This window comes from Erythrolamprus reginae, chromosome 1 (genome assembly GCF_031021105.1).
Source record: "Erythrolamprus reginae isolate rEryReg1 chromosome 1, rEryReg1.hap1, whole genome shotgun sequence".
NCBI lineage: Eukaryota > Metazoa > Chordata > Lepidosauria > Squamata > Dipsadidae > Erythrolamprus > Erythrolamprus reginae.
Window position 1 is genome coordinate 406028480 of NC_091950.1, and position 20986 is coordinate 406049465.

General features: G+C 41.5%; 1 protein-coding gene across 6 annotated transcripts in view; it reads left to right on the top strand.

Moving 5' to 3' along the window:
• The window catches only part of CLIP2 (CAP-Gly domain containing linker protein 2), a 132717-nt gene that overhangs the window by 105747 nt on the left and 5984 nt on the right, over nucleotides 1–20986 (top strand). For 4 of the 6 annotated variants that reach the window (XM_070735223.1, XM_070735221.1, XM_070735222.1 and 1 more), the window contains exons 9-14: nucleotides 6388–7332; nucleotides 9905–9962; nucleotides 12544–12627; nucleotides 14089–14245; nucleotides 15435–15594; nucleotides 17947–18132. In XM_070735223.1, the coding sequence (XP_070591324.1) occupies nucleotides 6388–7332; nucleotides 9905–9962; nucleotides 12544–12627; nucleotides 14089–14245; nucleotides 15435–15594; nucleotides 17947–18132 (1590 nt within the window). Of the gene's footprint in view, nucleotides 1–659; nucleotides 720–6387; nucleotides 7333–9904; nucleotides 9963–12543; nucleotides 12628–14088; nucleotides 14246–15434; nucleotides 15595–17946; nucleotides 18133–20986 lie in introns of all 6 variants that reach the window. The other 2 variants (XM_070735219.1, XM_070735218.1) reach the window with 1 other exon arrangement.

Sequence of the window (20986 nt, forward strand, 5' to 3'; positions counted from 1 at the left end):
GGATAACCATTTGTCTGAAGTAGGGTAGCGTTTCCTGTCTAAGCAGGGGGTTGAACTAGAAGACCTCCAAAGTCCCTTTCAACTCTTGTTATTCTATTATGTTCCTCTATTAAGCAGAATTTTGGATCTGGAATTGTTGTGTCCTCCTCTAACTTTCAACTCTTGAGTGTTTAGAGCTAATATTGGAGTCAATTCAGTGGAGCAGCCCATATTGCCAGAGTTATCTCTATTTCCTTTTTACCATGATTCATAAACCGAATGTGCTGTGCCCCATCAATTTCCCAGCTGCTTCTAAACCCATCATTAAACATTAACCATGGTCAGCAGCTTGCTTATACATCCAACACCATTCCTTGCATTATTCCTTTGGGACATTTCTGTTAACAACTTCTAACCAATTCCCATAATTGGGAGGGTGGCTGGTCGGTTGATTGTTGGGCTAGATGACTGATACATCCTTTTACACCAGGGTAAACTATGCGGTGAGCAAAGAGCCAGTGACTATAGAACAATTGAGCAAACCCAAATTTGATATGACCCAATTTAGCAGATGAGGGTTTGAGAGTTGAAACACCTTTTAATAGCCTTATGAAATAATCTGATATATCATCTGGCATTTATTTATTTATTTATTTTCTTACTTTACTTTGTACTTTCAGCAGTCCACTATGCTGAACAAAAGGTTTGTTTTCAAGACGGAGAATGCTGGGACTGAAGGAGTAAGTTTTTCAAAAGCTGCCCAGCATGCCTGCTTTAAACTCACAAGTCTTGAGGTATTTAATCTGCAGTGTTTCTGAAAGCTGGCTACTTTTTAAGGCATACGGACTTCAATTCCCAGAATTCCCCAGCCAGCTGGCATGCTGGCTGAGGAGTTCTGGGAGTTGAAGTCCATACGGCCATGTTTGAGAAACACTGATCTATAGGTGGTGAAGATGATTGCAGTCGATAGAGGGAATAGATTATGGACAAAATCTTGCATTGTAGCAGTAGGGCAATGGAATCCTAATTTAGGAGGATGCGTTATTTTCTACCAGGTCTCATTCAATCTGAGGGGAAAAAAAGAATTTGTTTTTAAACATTTGTTTTAAAGTGGAAGAGGTACCCCTGAAATTCTTATGGATAAAGGGTTATTATGCTTGCCTTTATTTAATTACAAAGTGGCCAAAGTATATATGTCAGTATCCCATCTTTTGTTCTACATTACTCCCCTCCCTGTCTTCTCATACCTCCTCTGAATCCCAAGGTACAACATCAGCAGGAGCTTTTCCTAGGGAACTTTTCAGATCACCAGAGGTGATATTCAGCTGGTTCGGACCATTTTGGACGAACTGGTAGCGGAAATTTTGAGTAATTTAGAGCAGTGTTTCCCAACCGTGGCAACTTATTATTACAGTGGTACCTCGAGATACGAGTTTAATTCGTTCCGGACCTGCGCTCTTAAGTCGAGCAGCTCTTATCTCGAACGACTTTTCCCCATAGGAATTAATGTAAATAATTTTAATTGGTTCCAGCCCTCAAAAAACTCACAAAGTTAGTCTAAATTATGCAAAAAGACATTGCAAGAATAAATGTAACTTTACTTATTAATAAGATGATAAGCTGAGAGCTTTCCTTCCCTTCCTCTTTTTACCCAAAACAATCAACATGGCAAACTTTTATTTTTATTCATTAAACTGTAGTTATTTATTCAACTTCACTGCCACCCAATCCTGTAGAGGGAGGAAAGAAGGGAGGAAGGAAAAGGAAAGCAAGAAATGGAGGGAGGAAAGGAAGGAAGGAAAGAAAGGAAGGAAGAAAGAAAGGAAGAAAGAAAGAAAGGGTGAAGGGACAGGAACAGAGGAAGGAAGCAAGGAAACTTATGAAAGGGGAGAGTAACTTCACTGCCACCCAATCCTGTAGAGGGAGGAAAGAAGGGAGGAAGGAAAAGGAAAGCAAGAAATAGAGGAAGGGAAGGTAAAAGAGAGAAAGAAAAAGAGCAAGAAAGAAAGCAAGCAAGAGAGAAAGAAAGAAAATGAAAGAGAAATAAAAATAGAGAGGGAGAATGAAAGAAATGGAAGGAGGGAAGGAAGGAGAGAAAGCAAGAGAAAGAAAGAAAGAAAGAGAAAGAAAGAAAGAAAGAGAAAGAAAGAAAGAAAGAGAAAGAAAAAAGAATGAAAGAGCAAGAGAGCAAGAGAGAAAAAGAAAGAGAGAGAGAAAGAAAGAAAGAAAGAAAGGCAACTTCAAAGAAAGGCTCACTGAGCATCTCTCACTCTCTCTCTCTTTCTATCCCTCTCTCTTTCTCTCCCCCCTCTCCCCCCCTTTCCCTCTCTCTTTCTCTCTCTCCCTCTCTCTTTCTCTCCCCCCTCTCCCCCCTTTCCCTCTCCCCCCCCAGGCCGGCAGCGATGTTTTAAAACAGCCGCGCCGTTTGCGAGCTAACTCCTGAGGTGCGGAAGTTCGCCTTTGGCGTTTGGGCCACTCGGAATGTGAAATTCAAAACAGCGTTCGGATCCCCCCACCCCCAGCAGAAGCCAAGGACCCCCAGAGTGGGGCGGCAGGGGAGGCGACCGCCTCTCCACTCACCAAGTGCCGGGATACGAGCCGAGAAGAGCCGGGCTGGCTTACTTTCCTTCCTTCCCGCGCTGATGCAGAGCCACTCGAACAAAGCGTCACGCCCCCCTGACGCTTTTGGCGGCAAAAGAGCCCAGCGTCGCTTCGGAAGCCGCCGAAAGCATCAGAGGGGCGCGACGCTTTGTTCGAGTGGCTCTGCATCAGCGCGGGAAGGAAGGAAAGTAAGCCAGCCCGGCTCTTCTCGGCTCGTATCGCGGAGAGGGGCGGCATACAAATCCAAGTAATAAATAAAATAAAATAAAAAAATGTCTCTCCTCTCCCAGCTCTTATCTCGAGTAGCTCTTAAGTCGAGCAGCTCTTATGTCGGGGTTCCACTGTATTATTTATTAGATTTGTATGCCGCCCCTCTCCGTAGACTCAGGGCGGCTCACAACAATAACAAAGACAATGTAAGAACAAATCTAATAATTTAAAAAACACTAAAAACTCCATTATTAAAAGCAAGCATACACACAAACATACCATGTATAAACTGTATAGGCCCGGGGCAGATGTCTCAGTTCCCCCATGCCTGACGGCAGAGATGGGTCTTAAGAACTTTACGAAAAGGAGGGTGGGGGCACTACTGATCTCCGAGGGGAGCTGGTTCCAGAAGGTCGGGGCCACCACCGAGAAGGCTCTTCTCCTGGGTCCCGCCAAACGACATTGTTTAGTCGATGGGACCCAGAGAAAGCCAACTCTGTGGGACCTAATCGGTCGCTGGGATTCGTGCGGCAGAAGGCGGTCCCGGAGATATTCTAGTCCGATGCCATGAAAGGCTTTATAGGTCATAACCAACACTTTGAATTGTGACCGGAAATTGATCGGCAACCAATGCAGACTGCGGAGTGTTGGTGTAACATGGGCATACCTTGGGAAGCCCATGATTGCTCTCGCAGCTGCATTCTGCACGATCTGAAGTTTCCGAACATTTTTCAAAGGTAGCCCCATGTAGAGAGCATTACAGTAGTCGAACCTCAAGGTGATGAGGTTCGCTGGCTGGGGAATTCTGGGAGTTGAAGTCCAGATATCTTCAAGTTGTCAAGGTTGGGAAACACTGGTTTAGAGAACCGGCATATAGCACCTCTAGCTGGCCCCACGCGCCCTCCTTGCCATTCCCTGTCCTAGATTCCCTTGATTTTTACCTCAGCTGATTCGCATAGCAGAAGAGATTGCCACACCTCAGCTGAGCTAAACAACAGCTCACTTCACCTCACCAGCGCTCTCTCATAGAACCAGTAGGAAAAGATTTGGAATCCCACCCCTGGTGGGCACCCCAGGAGGCTTCAGAATGGCGGGAAAAGATGCCACAGAAGACAACCTCTCCAGTCAACATTATCAGCAATTCTAACTTAAATCTGAGCTGAGAAATAAGACCGAGAGCATTCCTAAAGACAGGCTGCTTGAGAAGAAGATAGGAAATACTTTTTCCCGAGGAAGTCATTTTTAGAAACTTCAAAATAGGTTATGCCGTAGCATTAGGGGAAAAAATTGTTTATTTCGTTTCAAACACAGTAATCCTTGACTTATTTATTTTTATTTATTTTATTTAATTTATTGGATTTGTATGCCGCCCCTCTCTGCAGACTCGGGGCGTCTTACAACAGTAATAAAACAGTGTATAACAATAATCCAATACTAAAAACAGTTAAAAACCCATATATAAAAACCAATCATACATACAGACATACCATGCATAAAATTTTAAAGGCCTAGGGGGAAAGTGTATCTGAGTTCCCCCATGCCTGGTGGCAGAGGTGGGTTTTAAGCAGCTTACGAAAGGCAAGGAGGGTGGGGGCAATTCTAATCTCTGGGGGGAGTTGGTTCCAGAGGGCCGGGGCCGCCACAGAGAAGGCTCTTCCCCTGGGTCCCGCCAAGCGACATTGTTTGGTTGACGGGACCCGGAGAAAACCCACTCTGTGGGACCTAACTAGTCGCTGGGATTCGTGCAGCAGAAGGCGGTCCCTGAGATAATCTGGTACGGTGCCATGAAGGGCTTATGTCCCCAATGGAGCCCAAAATTTGTATTGTTAAGCAAGACCGTTGTTGAGTGAGTTTTGCCCCATTTTATGACATCACTTGCCACAGTTGTTAAGGAAATCACTGCAGTTGTTAAATTAGTGACACAGGTGTTAAGTGAACCTGGCTTCCCCACTGACTTTGCTCATCAGAAGGTAGCAAAAAGCTGATCGCGTGACCACGGGATCCTGCAGCCATCATAAATATGAGTCAGTTGCCGAGCACCTAAAGTGTTGAGCATGTGACTTTGGGGATGCCTCAACAGTCATAAGTGTGAAAAATGGTGATAAGGGGAGAATTTTTATCCCTGTGTTGCCAGCTTTCTTCTCATGAGATATAGATCATGGATATAGATCCATATTTTCACGAATATCTCAACTGTGATCTCCATCAGATATCTGAATTGGTACATGCCATCTTGCCATTTCATAACTTTGTTGCCTTATCTCCACTCACTTTTCCAGTGGCTATTCCTATTGTAAATTGTGAAATTTTCATCCCCATCATATGGAGATCGCCACATTACAGGAGACTGGTATACAGACCATTTCTGAATTGTTTTTTTTAAAGATAAGCGGTGATGTTTCTAGGCAAAAGAGTTTTTCCTATTGCTTTCTAGAAAATGGCAAAAAGACAGAATTGAACAGATTCCAAAAGAAAGTAAAGCTCAATGGAAAATTTACCCTGGTGCAAAAACCAAAACCAAAAATCTAAAGCCTTCAGATAATGAAATCTGTTTTACTGCATAGGTATTTGTAAGTTGCAATTCCTTTTCTAAGAGCTTTTTCACACATTTGGTAGCAAAAAGATACTTAAGATATTTGTAGCCACTCTTCTGTCCAGGTTATGTGATGTTAAAGATATCAACACAAAAGATAGTTGCATAATTTATTTAAGCAAATTGGTTAAGAAGTAGCCTATTGTAAATACATCCCATTTGCTAATTTATTCTCAGGAGTAAACTTGAGGCAAAATCTGGAGCCGGGGTCCTGGAAGCAGTTCGTGACTGTGTACAGCCACGTTCTAATAACTCATGCGACATAGCTGGAACCAATTGTATTGGCCTTTGCCATTCCTTTGGAATATTTCAGATGTGGAGAGGGGGGATCTGCTGCTTGGGTAACATTCTATCCTCCATACTAAGCTGGTAGTATAGGGTTTCCTGCCTAAGCAGAGAGTTGGAATAGAAGACCTCCAAGGTCCCTTCCAACTCTGTTATTATGTATTATTATTATAACCTGCCAAGGCTTTGTGCTCTGGGGAGTCCAGAGAATGATACCAGGGTCTTTCGAGACCAAAGAATGCCAATTCATGCATGCTCAATGTATTTTGAGAACCCAAAAAACGATGTTGAGCATGTTATGTAAACATTTCATTGCATTCATATTCTGGTAGTTACAGATTCAGAATTCTGGAGGTTGTATCGGAGAGGGGTGGCATACAAATCTAATAAATTATTATTATTATTATTATTATTATTATTATTATTATTATTATTATTATTATTATTATTATTATTATATTATTATTATACAGTAATATACTTAAAAAAAGAAAGTTTCCACAATGAGTGAAGAAGTTCTTAGGATTTTCAGGTACTGGGAAACTATGGCCATCCAGATATTGTTGAACTCCCATCAGTCCTAGCCAATGTTTTGGGATGGATGATGGTCAGTTGCATTCTAATAACAACTGGATGGGCGCAGGTTATCCACAACTGCATATGAAAACGCAAGCACTGATTCTAATGCATGCTTCTATCCTTTTCATAATCTCTTTCAGTTAACTACCGTGGCAGAGAAGTCAAGAATCCTTCAGCTTGAGGAAGAGTTGACCATAAGGCAAAGTGAGATTGAAGAGTTGCGGCAATATTTAAAGAATTCCCATCAGCCAGAATCTCCAGATCACAGCCTGGGCCTGCAGACGGAAGCCCTTCGCTTACGTGACCAGCTGTTTTCAGCCAACAAGGAGCACCAGAAAGAGAATATCCAACTGAAAGAGAAGTATGAGAGGACTTTGAAGAAGCACCAGCAGGAGGTTGAAAAGTTGAAAGCTCTCAATGAAAAGTACTCCCAAGAAATTGTGGACCTCAAGCAAAAAGTTCAGCAGGCCACCAATGAGAACATGGGCTTAATGGACAATTGGAAGTCAAAGCTGGATACGTTAGCATCAGACCATCAGAAGTCGTTGGAGGATCTCAAGGCTACTTTGAACACAGGCTCTGACAGCCAGCATAAGGAAATAGTGGAGCTGAAAGCCGTAGTAGAAGGCATCAAATTGGAGCACCAGTTAGAGTTGGAGAACCTAAAAGCTAAGCATGACATTGAGATGGCAGTTCACATTAAAGAGAAGGAAAGCTTTAAGCTGAAGGTACAGGAAGTCAAGGAGGAAATGGAAGAAAGCAACAACAATTGGAAGAGCCAGTTGGAAACCAAAACGAACCAGCAGCTTATGGAACTTCAGGACCTGAAGGATAAGTGTCGAGATGCTGACTTCAGAGTTCATGAGCTGGAGAAGTTACACAGTGATTACAAAGACCAGGCACAAGCCATAGCTTTCTTGAAAGAGCAGATCTCTTTGGCTGAGAAAAAGATGCTGGACTATGAAACCTTGCAGAAAAATGAGGTTCAGAGTAAACATGAGATTCAGCGGTTGCAGGAGAAAGTTCTTGTGTTAGAGAATAAATTGCACTCCACGGAGCCCCTCCACCCTTCCCAACCCACCAATGTGAGTGTTTGAGTTGAAAGGCCAGTGTCCATGAGTAGCTATTGGCTTTTTAATAGAAATTTTCCATGGATCCCTATCTTTATTCTTTTGTTCTTTATTTTACTTATTAATGTACAAGTAAACAATACTTAAGCAGCTTAAGCTGTTAGCTAGATGCTTCTCCCCCCCCCCCCCCAAACTGGCCACTATGGGAGGCAGCTTGAATTCCTTCAAAAGGAAGTCCAACCATCAAGAAACATGGATTAATTAATGACCTTGGAGAGCCTCATTCAGGATTCTACTTTTTTACTATATTTAATTCATAAATTAATGAATGAACATTTATTTTTCCTTATGAATTGAGGTACAGTAGGATAAGCCTCTCTAGCCAATGAGTATGTTGTATGTTTGTTGTTTGAATCTAAATGAATAATTTTTAATGTTTCAAGGTTTTTAGAATGGTTTTTAGATTAGTTATTTTTTAGATTAGTTATTTATATTAATTGGATTTCAGATGTTCCATTGTATATTGTTTTTTGATATGTTTGAGCCGCCCCGAGTCCTCGGAGAGGGGCAACATTCAAGTCCAATAAATAAGTAAGTCAGTCAGTCAGTCAGCAGGTAAGTACAGTAAGTAAGTTCTTGAGAACTTGAGAACTTACTATTTCATTGAGGAAATATATAGGAGGAGGAAGAAAAACAGACTGGAAAGGTGATCACTTTAAATTTTGGTTACTGTACAATCTTGGTTCTCCAGAATTTGAATGCAGTGGACAAATTTAATTGTGTTTATCATTTGCATAATAATAAATTGTAATTTATGTAACTTGTATATTACATCATGTTTATGTCATTTTCATGACATTGTTACTCAAATAGCATAAATTGCATTCTGTTGACAAATTCTTAGATTCAAAGGATTTTTTTAGAATCATGGAGATCTCCTGCCCCCAATTAATCATTAAAGGATTTATAGCTCGGTTGAAATCAGGGATCCCTGGTGCTTTCTGAGCTTGGTTGTTTTATTACCAAACCAGGTAATACCAATAGCACTGTTGATGTTACCTAGTTTGGGCAATGAACTGTTTGTAAGAAAATAAGTTCAGGGGGCACTGAGGTTTCATTGTAATGTAGGGGTGTCAGATTTGTGTCATCCCTTGATATATCATTGCTTTTGCCCCCTTTGCTAAATGGTGTGGACATGGCCACTGCATGACGCAACTGGGCCAAGGGCCGCGAGTTTGACAGCCCATAATAGGGAAGGAAGACAAAAACCATTTCAAAAAAGGGAGATACCAGATTTTATTTCAAGGATTAAAATAAGAGAAAATTGAAAGATATAAGGAGAAGAATAGGCCAGTGGTAACATAGAGAAGACAGTTGAGCCATTTTTCGCCATCCCTAGGCTTCAGAAAAGCCTCCGGAGCCTGTGGATGGTGAAAAACAGGCCCAATGGGCCTACCGGAAATTAGGAAATGAACTTCCGGTAGGCCCCTTGTGCTGTTTTTCATTCTCCCCAGGCTTCAGGAAAACCTGGGGAAGACAAAAAATGGCCCAAGGGGCCTACTGGAAGACCGGAGACTTCAATAAGGCCTGCATGCATACATGCAGGGCAGTGAAGGGCTACCAAAATTTTTACTACCACACTGTGGGCATGGCTCATGCAGGACGCCCTGCATTTTCTTTCAAGATCTTTCAGTGCAAATTGGGTGCTCATTTTCACTACCCCACTGCGTTCCTCCCCATCTGGGCATTAGCCCACCCCTACCACAGGGGGAGGGGGGAGCATGGGGAGGTTGTGCACGGATGTGTGTATGGGGGGAGGGCATTATATTACGGGTATGGCTTTTGGCACCTGAGCAAAAAAAGGTTCACAATCACTGTTACACAGCTTCTGTTAAAGCTGGAAACAATGGTTTGTTAAGTCAGGAAACTGATTTGAGGATTCATAGATCAGTTTGAGTCCACAGGTGATAAACTACTAGCTACAAAACTTCTGATTTGATTGCTGCAAGCCACAAAATTTCATTGCGTGCAAGAGAAAAAGCTTATGTATATTTTATTAAGATGCATCATTTATTCATTCAGAAGTTACAAAGCTTGTTTCAATAGTTCGTGAGATTTACTACGATACGATAAAAGCAAAAACATTTGATCGTTACTTGAGGGTATGAATAAAACTGGCCAGGTCAGTCATAAATCAGTGGAAGGTACAAACATGGAAGAGAGCCAGTTTGTGTAATGGTTAAGGCACCTTAGTAGAAACTGGGAGATCGGGAGTTCTAGTCCTGCTTAAGCACAAAGCTAGCTGAGTGATCTTGGGCCAGTCACTCTTTCTCAGCCCTAGAGATGAGGCAATGGCAAGCCATTTCTGAAAAACCTTGCCAAGAAGGCTTCAGGAACTTACCCAGGCAAGTGCCAGGAGTCAAAGCTGATTTGAAGGCATACATAGACCCAAATATGCAAAACACCAATAGAATTGATTTCAGGTGTTATCCAGAAGGTCTGATGGGTATGCACCTTTGCACATTCTTCCTTCAATTCATATTACTCAATATAGTTTGTATGTGGGTGTTTTTTTATGTTTCTTTAGATGATTGAAACAAATGACATTTCAGAAGAAAAGATCAAGATGAAGCAAGCAATGGAAGGTAAGAGTGCATCTCATTTTGGGATCTTGGACTTGAACATAATGAATATAAATACTGCATCACTTCATTTGATGTTTGAAGTTTCTGTTCCTGCTTGGGTCATCACTCACTATTTTCATCTAAATGCTGTGCCACGCATCTGCCCCATAAGGCAACTCCAGGCGACTTAGAGATTATAAGACTAATAGAAATACAATTAAAATATACAGTGTTCCCTCGATTTTCGCGGGTTCGAACTTCGCGAAAAGTCTATACCACGGTTTTTCAAAAATATTAATTAAAAAATACTTTGCGGTTTTTTCCTCTATACCACGGTTTTTCCCGCCCGATGATGTCATATGTCATCACCAAACTTTCATCCACCTTTAATAAATATTTATTTTAATAAACTTTAATAAAGAAACATGGTGAGTAATAATCTAAATGGTTGCTAAGGGAATGGGAAATTGCAATTTAGGGGTTTAAAGTGTTAAGGAATGGCTTGTGATACTTTTCATAGCCAAAAATAGTGCATTTACTTCCGCATCTCTACTTCGCGGAAATTCAACTTTCGCGGGCAGTCTCGGAACGCATCCCCCGCAAAAATTGAGGGAACACTGTACTGCTCAAAAAAATAAAGGGAACACTTAAACAACAGAATATAACTCCAAGTAAATCAAACTTCTGTGAAATAAAACTGCCCACTTAGGAAGCAACACTGATTGACAATCAATTTCATTTTGTTATCAGCACATTCAACTTTGTACAGAACAAAGTATTCAATGAGAATATTTCTTTAAAAAAATAATCATCTTTATTAATTATTTACATTAAGAAAAAAGACATAAATGCCACAAAACAAAACAAAAAAACCACGACCTATACAGACATATATATATATCGTCTTTCATAATTGCAATTGTATGTCAGATCTTAAACACTCAACAATTTACACATTTGCCAACCTACCAGTTGACACTATTGCTACAGCTATTTTTATTTTATTTTATTTTTTCAGCACAATATTTCATTCATTCAGATCTAGGATGTGTTCTTAGAGCGTTCCCTTTATTTTTTTTGAGCAGTGTATATTAAAACTGTACAGACTAAAAATTATATTTTTAAAAATAGGGCTAAGAGATGGACAGCTTATAGGGATGAAGTCTTATTACGACGTCAACTACCTCCAGAGGTTGAGTTCCCTCTTGGGGGCCCCAAAGCGACTGACAAAGCCAAATTTTAATACCTGTCTGGAAGGCCAAAGGAGTAGGAGCAGTTCTCACTTGATGGTAGAGTATTCCACAGAGATGGCGCCAGAATGAAAAGGGCTCTTTCCTTGACCCCACCTGCCAAAATTCCTTAGCAGACGGGATCCATGGCAGGCCTCTTCTACTGGCACTGGGGAGAGGCAGCTTCCTAGATATCTTGGATATTCTGTCATGTAGCAGGGCTCCCCAACCATGGCAACTTTAAGATTTGTGGATTTCAACAGCCATGCTGGGAGTTAACACATGGTTAATCTAAAAAAATAACTCTGAACTTTGTTTCTTTAGCATCTGCCTCTTACATGATTTGCCTTCAATGAAGCAGTAACTTTATTTTACTTTATTTTTTTATTTATTCATTTGTCCAATACACAATACATATGGAAGAGAATAGACATGAAGTAATATATATAAAGATAATATGTAAAAATAGAGGAGATATATGAAAGGAAGAAAATATATATGTGAGATAAAGGAAAGACAATTGGACAGGGGACGAAAGGCACACTGGTGCACTTATGTACGCCCCTTACTGACCTCTTAGAAACCTGGAGAGGTCGATCGTAGAGAGTCTAAGGGAGAAATGTTGGGGGTTAGGGGTTGACACTATTGAGTCCGGTAATGAGTTCCACGCTTCGACAACTCGATTGTTAAAGTCATATTTTTTACAGTCAAGTTTGGAGCGGTTAATATTAAGTTTGAATCTGTTGCATGCTCTTGTGTTGTTGTGGTTGAAGCTGAAGTAGTCATTGACCGGTAGGACGTTGCAGCATATGATCTTGTGGGCAGTACTTAAATCGTGTTTTAGGCGCCGTAGTTCTAAGCTTTCTAGACCCGGGATTGTAAGTCTATTTTCGTAGGGTATTCTGTTTCGAGTGGAGGAGTGAAGGGCTCTTCTGGTGAAATATCTTTGGATGTTTTCAAGGGTGTTAATATCCGAGATGTGGTATGGGTTCCAGACAGATGAGCTGTATTCAAGGATGGGTCTGGCAAAAGTTTTGTAGGCTCTTGTGAGTAGTGTGAGATTGCCGGAGCAGAAGCTACGTAGGATCAGATTAACAACTCTAGAAGCCTTTTTGGCGATATTGTTGCAGTGGGCTTTAGCATTTAGTTCCCAACAGGGCTGTATCTCAAAATATTTTTATATCTCTGCTACAGTTATCATTGCTTTTCTTCTAAACATATAATTTAGTGAAGAAGCCATGCCCGCAGGCTAATTAAAAAAATAATAATTCCCAAGCAGAGTTCCTTATTGTGGTGTCTTTCCTAAATATGTTGAACATCTATTTGCTTGGGTGTTCAAAGCATCGTTTCCAGCGCCTCCTTTACTTCTACAGATCTCCAGGACAAATTGAGTAAAAAGGACAAAGAGGTATCATCGCTTGTCTCCCAGACGGATACTCTAAGGGCCCAAGTAAGTGGTAAGTCTCGTTGGTGGCCAATATGGAAGTATTTTCTTGGCGGGCGCATAGGAAATATTATGCAGTGTCAAAATTGCATTCCTTTAGAATAGAGATGATCTGATAAGAAAGAACACTAATAAACTAATTTCCTTACCTGCAAGAAACAAGCAAACAGGATGGAAAGGAAAGAGAGACTAGGCTAAAACGTCAGGCCCATATGTTCTGCAATTTTTATCTTTTGGGACAGAATGGAGAATTTGTAACAGGTGGCATTTTAATTGGTGGAGCTGAAAAATTCACCTTCCCCTGTTTAAGATGACTTGTTTGTGGCCAGATTTAGGTGCCATTGTGCCTCTGTTGTTAGAGAGGCAATTGCAGTAATTCTTGATAATTTATTTGCCTGTGATCTGTTATCTATGATGGCTAGAGCTTATAAGAGTTGTCCTTTAGAGACATCTAGGACAGTGATGGTGTCCAGCTGATTTTTGGTCTTGGAGAAGACCTTTTCACCCTCCGTAGGTTTCAAAGAAGCTTCCTAAAGCCACAGAATGCGAAAAATGACCCAATGGGCAAACCGGAAGTTTGGAAAAACGGCCCGTTGTGCTGTTTTTTGCACTTTGGGGCTTCAGGAAGTTTCCCTAAAAGCTCCAGAGTGCAAAAAACAGCACAATGGGCAAACATGCATCAAGTCAGATTACTTGCAGGACCGCCTTCTGCCGCATGAATCCCAGTAACCGTTGAGGTCACACAGAGTCAGCCTTCTCCAGGTCCCGTCAACTAGACATTGTTGCTTGGTGGGCCCTAGGGGAAGAGCCTTCTCTGTGGGGGTCCCAGCCCTCTGGAACTAGCTTCCCCTGGAGATTCACACTGCCCCCACCCTCTTCGCCTTTCACAAGAAACTTAAGACTCACCGATGCCGCCGGTCTTGGGGCAATTAGATCTCAGCTCCCTGGCCAACAAATGTTGTAATGATTGTTGTTGAACGGGTGTGACTGATTTTTAACACAGTTGGGGGTTTTGGATTGTTTGTTTAATTTTTATTTAATTGGATTTAGCTATTGAAACTCTTGTTTTTATATGTTGTAAGCGGCCCCAAGTCTTCAGAGAGGGGCAGCATATAAACCCAATAAATAAATAAAACCAGAAGTCCGCTTTTCCGAATTTCCGGTTTGCCCTTTCGGCTGTTTTTTCAGCATCCCAGGCTTCAGTGAGGCCTGTGCACATGTGTGGAGGATTGGCAAAATGGATGTGGGCACATGGGCGCATGCTAGCGCACGCACATATACCCTTTTGGCATGGGAACCAAGAAAGTTTTTGCCATCACTGATCTAGGAAGACTCAAATTCCCCACTCCGGATGCATCAGCCCAAGCTGGCTGGTGCAAACATCTTTCTCTTTCCTACCTTGCCAAGGGCTCCAGTTTGGTTTATTCTGTGTGTTTTTTTGTTCCCCCATCTTCTCTTTCTTTCTGTTTGCCAGCACTGGAAAATAAATGCAAGAGCTCTGACAAGAAGGCAGATTCTTTGTTGAAAGAAAAGAAAAGGCTGGAAGGAGATCTAGAAACAATGTCAAGAAAAACCCACGATGCTTCTGGTCAGCTGGTTCTGATCAGCCAGGAGCTATTAAAAAAAGAAAGGTCAGTCTTCTCTCCATCCAGAGACGGTATGACACATTTAGAGAATGAGGAATCCCAGTTATGATTTCAGGGTTATATAATAGAATCTAGACATGATTCCAAGGAAACCTTGGCTTCTATGCAGAGTACTGACTCTGCTTGCTTTGGGGAGGACTTGGAAATATCTACCATAAGGCATTGGATGATTCTGAGGTTTCCTGAATGAGGAAGCTTTTCAGCATCTTCCAGATAATATCACTTAGTATTTCTAACCTTTGAGTTATACATTCAGGAAATTCCTATCCTAAACATTAGTACATTGCTTTTAGATTTTTAAATAGACAATTGTTATTTTAGATTCTAATTATTAGATTTGTCATTATATGTTGTTTTTATCACTGTTGTGAGCCGCCCCGAGTCTGCGGAGAGGGGTGGCATACAAATCTAATAGATAGATAGATAGATAGATAGATAGATAGATAGATAGATAGATAGATAGATAGATAGATAGATAGATAGTAACAAACACTAGGTTAGGAAAGTTATATTGTTCCAAAACAGAAAATTTTCCTCTTTCTTTCTTTCTTTCTTTCTTTCTTCTTCCACCTTCTACCCCTTTTCCCTCTCTCCTTCCTTCCTTCCTTCCTTCTTTCTTCCTTCCTTCCTTTCTTTCTCTCTTTCTTTCTTCTTCCTTCCCTCCTTCCTCTCCTCCCTCCCTCCCTCTCTTCCTCCCTCCCTCCCTCCCTCCTTCCTTCCTCTCTCCCTCCCTCCCTTCCTTTCTGATTTGGAGCAGGGCCTCCTCACAATTTCTGCTTCAGTTATGGAACCGTCTTCTTAGATAATTGACTCGCAGGTTATTAATTTTTAGATGGCAACTATCAAATACACTGTTGGATTAGCTAGTACCTCCTTATTGATGGAAGGCTTTTAGCTGTCATATTGCACTTTTAAAAGCATAAATAAATTATACATTTAAAAAAATCTCTTACTCCTAAAGGAGGCCAGAGTAATATACAGAATACACACACATATACATGTTAAATGCCGGCTCCATCACCAGCTGCTAGGAACAACTGAAAGCAATAAAATACATCAATAAAAACTAAAAGCCGTCCCAGTATTAGCATCAAATTCGTTAAGATATTTGATAGATTCTCTCTCCCAGGCAGCCTGAGATCTCTTTTCGATCTTCTCTCCACTCTTCCTGCAGAAGTTTGAATGAGCTGCGGGCTTTGCTAATGGAAGCCAACCGTCACTCGCCAGGCCCTGAACGAGACTTAAGCCGCGAGGTGCACAAAGCTGAGTGGAGGCTGAAGGAGCAGAAGCTCAAAGATGACATCAAAGGACTGCGAGAAAAACTCAACATCCTGGTGAGGACAGGGAGGGTGGAGAATCTAGGGCTGGTTAGCCCAGGTGACAGGTTTTCTCCTAAATTCTCATTCCATATAGCTAAGAGAAGTCTATAGCAGATTCCCCATTAAACTCAGTTTATCAGATTAGAAATCATGTTAAGCACAGAAGGAAGATAATATAATTTAAACTCTTAATTATAACCTTTTCCCCTCTGTATTGTTGTTGTTACAGTGTTCCCTTGATTTTCGCGGGGGATGCATTCCAGGACCGCCCGCGAAAGTCGAATTTCTGCGAAGTAGAGATGCGGAAGTAAATACAGTGATCCCTCGATTATCACGAGGGTTCCGTTCCAAGACCCCTCGCGAAATCGATTTTTCGCAATGTAGGGTTGCGGAAGTAAAAACACCATCTGCGCATGCGTGCCCTTTTTTTCATGGCCGCGCATGCGCAGATGGTGGAGGTGGGGAGCGACGAAAGTGCGGAAGCCGACAGATTGCAGCACCCGCTCGCCCGCCGTTCGCCGCTCGCCCGCCCTTCGCCCGACCACCCGCCGTTCGCTCGCTGCTCGCCTGGCCACCCGGGTTCGGGGGGTGCTAGGAAGCCCCCCAGGCCGGCTGCGACCTTTTAAAACAGCCGCGCCGCTTCCCAGCTGAGTCCTGAAGCCAAACGCGGAAGTTCGCCTTTGGCGTTTGGCTTCAGGACTCAGCTGGGAAGCGGCGCGGCTGTTTTAAAGGGTCACAGTCGGCCTGGGGGGCTTCCCAGCACCCCCCCGAACCAGGGTTGGGGATTCGGGGGGGTGCTGGGAAGCCCCCCAGGCCGGCTGCAACCTTTTAAAACAGCCGCGCCGCTTCCCAGCTGACTCCTGAAGCCAAACGCGGAAGTGGTTTTTTTAAAAATTAATATTTTGTAAAAAATTGCGATATAGCGTTTCGCGAAGATTGAGATCGCGAAACTCGAGGGATCACTGTACACTATTTTTGGCTATGAACAGTATCACAAGCCTTCCCTTAACACTTTAAACCCCTAAATTGCAATTTCCCATTCCCTTAGCAACTATTTAGATTATTACTCACCATGTTTATTTATTAAAGTTTATTAAAAAAAATATTTATTAAAGGCGGACAAAGGTTTGGCAATGACATATGACGTCATCAGGCGGGGAAAACCATGGTACAGTTTAGGGAAAAAACCACGAAGTATTTTTTAATTAATATTTTAAAAACCGTGGTATAGACTTTTCGCGAAGTTCGAACCCGCGAAAATCGAGGGAACACTGTATAATTAGATTTAAGGCATGATATGAACCAATATTGTTTTTCCTTGTTGTATGAAGAGAAGTAAATTTGGAACTTTCCTCGTAAGGGGAAGTTATATTAAAATGAGGTTTAAAAAGACATGAATGAGATAAGTAAGAACATAAGAAATGGACTGAAGTACTATGGCATAGTTTTAGTAAAAAAGCAAACAGCCAACAGAAATTTTGATAGCTAATAGCGTTTTGAACCCGAAAGAGAACAGAAAACAATTTTTGAAATCCAGATGACAAAATTAGAAAAGGAGGTCGCACAAGATAAATGATGTATACCAAAACAAAACAGATAAATAATCAATAATTTGGATTACGAATTTGGCAATTGATATTATATTGTATTGTATTCTAATTTGAAGGTACGTGAATTTATATTTCTGTAAGGTGTTGAGCAAAAAGACCAAAAAAAAAAAAGAGATTAGAAATCATGGATTCATAACTCTGGTTCATTTGCAAGCTATCTTGTTGTGAGCCGCCCCGAGTCTTCGGAGAGGGGCGGCATACAAATCTAAGTAATAAATAAATAAATAATATCTTCAGAAATTTGCTTGAAATTGCTTCTCACATTTAATTATCCATGGATTGAATGACCCAGCAAACCACATTCTCTACAATTAGGCAAAATTGCATTTCAAAGCATTTTTGGGGTGAATTGTCACTAACCTGAATGATAATTCTGAGAGGTCATAAAATTCAGAAACCCAGAATTCAGTCTCTAAACCAGGGATGGGGAGGAATGGCTCTTTTATGACTGCTGGACTTCAACTCCCAGAATTCCTGAGCCAGCAGAATTTAACTCCCAGAATTCTGCGAGTTAAAGTCTACCATTCATGAAGGGACCATCGTTCCCCATCTCTGTGTCTAAACTGTGCCTTTTAATATTATTAATAATTATTATTTTAATATAATTATAATATTTTATTAATAATATTATTGAAGATCTACCTTTTCTTCCTCTTTCGGATGCCAATTTAATACTTTTCTCCTGATTTTCTATAAATGAATACAGCAGAGAGTTCACTAATTCCCCTTTATTTTTTTTTTCAAATTAAACATCCAGGACAAAGAAAAAGCAGTCACAGATCAGCGGCGATATTCCCTTATTGATCCTTCTTCGGAGAGCGAGATTCTCCGGTTACAACACCGGCTGGTCAGCACCGAGGATGCCCTGAGAAACGCCTTGGAGCAAGGCCAGCAAATGGAGAAACTGATGGAAGCTATGCGCAGCTGCTCTGAAAAAGCACAGGTCAGTATTTCATGACCATTATTATTATTATTATTATTATTATTATTATTATTATTATTATTAATTAAATTTGTATGTCGCCCCTCTCGGGGCAGCTTACAGCAATGATAAAAACAATATATAATGACAAATCTAATAGTTACAATCTAAAATAACAATAATACATTTAAAAAGTCTAAAAAACAAGAAACCCCAATATATAAAACATACATACAGTCATATCATGCACAAAAAACTACATAGGCAGGGGGAGATATCTCAGTTCCCCTACGCTTGACGACAGAGGTGGGTTTTAAGGAGTTTATGAAAGGCAAGGAGGGTGGGGGCAGTTCTAATCTCTGGAGGGAGCTGATTCCAGAGGGTCGGAGCCGTCACAGAGAAGGCTCTTCCCCTGGGTCCCGCCAAATGACCAGGGACTGGACCTGATTAGGGAGATTAGATGTGTATCCTCTACTTGCCGTTAAAAAACCCTAAGAACTGGATGTCAGCTTGCAAAGCATCCTTGGCCTGCTCTCAAGTTGCCATTGGGAAGGAGGTTGGGAAAACGTTCAAAGCAGTGAACATACAGGTAGTCCTTGACTTATAACCAGAGAAGGGCTACCAAATTTTTTACTACCACGCTGTGGCTGTGGCTTATGCAGGACGCCCTGCATTTTCTTTCAACATCTTTCAGTACAAATTGAGTGCTCTGTGGTAGAGCTCCATTTTCACTACCCCACTGTGTTCCCCCCCATCCGGGCAGTAGCCTACCCCTGCTTATAACCATATGTTGGATGTGTATTTGAAGTTACAAGAGCCGAGGTGGCACAGCAGATAGAATGCAGTACTGCAGGCCACTAAAATTGACTATAGATCTGTAGGTTAGCAGTTCAAATCTCATCACCGGCTCAAGGTTGACTCAGCCTTCCATCCTTCCAAGGTGGACCTGGATTGTGGGGGCAATATGCTGGCTCTGTTAAAAAGTGCTATTGCTAACATGTTGTAAGCCACCCTGAGTCTAAGGAGAAGGGCGGCATAAAAAATCAAACAAACAAACACACACACACATACATACAACGACGTTGAGAAAAATGACTTATGATCTGTTTTCATACCTAATACCATGGCTGCATCCCCTTGGTCATGTCATCAAAATTGGATACTTGGCAACTCGGCATATATTTTGATGGTAGCAGTTTCCCAAGGTCATGTGATCACCTTGTCAAAGTTGCAACTGAGGAACCCAACCAAGCAAGCACAGTCAAGATGAACCGATCTCTTCTTGCAAAACTTTATTGTGTATATCATTTCGGCACAGATTAAGGCAAAATCAGCCCTAGTTAATTCCTGTATCATTATAGGCTTTTCCCTCCCCCTATTACATTGTCCAATTAAATGTTGTTAAATTGTTGTGAGAAAGTGTTTCTTAAGGCTTTTAGCCACCTGCTGAAGTGTCCTTGGCTCTCACAGTTTGTCTTCTTGTTGTCTGGAGCAGTGTTTCCCAACCTTGGCCATTTGAAGATATCTGGACTTCAATTCCCAGAATTCCCCAGCCAGCATTTGCTGGCTGGGGAATTCTGGGAGTTGAAGTCCAAATATCTTCAAGTGGCTAAGGTGGGGAAACACTGGTCTGGAGCCTACTTTCTATTTCACCCTTCCCTCCTCCTTAATTTGTTAGCAAGCTGAGAAACATAGAAGACTGATGGCAGAAAAAGATCTCATGATCCATCTAGTCTGCCCTTATACTATTTTCTGTATTTTATCTTAGGATGGATATGGCATGTTTAAATTCAGTTACTGTGGATTTACCAACCAAGCGATAGTAATAGTATTTAGACTTACACACCACTTCACAGTGCTACATAGCCCCCTTTAAGCAGCTTACAGAGACATCATATTGCTCCCAACAATCTGGGTCCTGCATCTGGATGACAGTTGCAAGAGAATAAGCCAGTGGTGAAATCCAATTTTTTTTTTTTAACCACCGGTTCTGTGGGCATGGTTTGGTGAGCGTGGCAGGGGAAGGATACTGCAAAATCCCCATTCCCACCCCACTCTGGGGCCAACCAGAGGTGGTATTTCTCCGAATTATTCAAAATCTCCGCTACTGTGTCTAAACCTGCTGGATTTCACCCTTGGTATAAGTGCTTCGGACTTGGCATATTTTTTGTGACCTTTTGACAAGGAAAATCAATAGGGAAGCTAGATTGACTTAACCACATTACTCACTTAACAACTGCAGTGATTCACTTAACAACAGTGGCAATAAAGGTCATAAAATGGGGCAAAATTGACTTAACTCTCTTGCTTAGCAACAGAAATTTTGGGCTCAAATAAGTCAAGGAATGTTGGTACCCAATACACTTTCATTATTGGAAAGCAACCATCCCAATAGGGAGGAGGCCTCAAGTAGGGTATTAGTCTGGACTCATTAAGTAAACACAAGAGGACAAGGCCTAACCTTCCTGAAAGCTTGTGAGCCTGGCCTAATCTTTCCCAGGCAAAATAGACAAACAACAATAATGTTTGGTTGTTCATGTCTGACATTACTCCTCCTGTTTTCCCTATAACAAGAAACCTGTGTGGTGGGTTGGACTGGTGCAAAAATCTCCCACCTGGATTTCATACCCAAGGCGGGATTAGAACTCAAGGTCATAAAATGGAGCACAGCTCCCTTAAGAACTGTCTTGCTTTTGAGAAATTTGTGGTCATAAATTGAAGATCAACTATTTTCCTACAAGTCAGTGAACTACTGCACATGGGTATAATTTGGCACGCAAATGATTGAAATTTCATGGATGTATTATTGCTTAACTGAGCCTCATTATACTAAGTCCTAGGAGGAGATTAAGATGGAAATATGTTTCAGTTTATA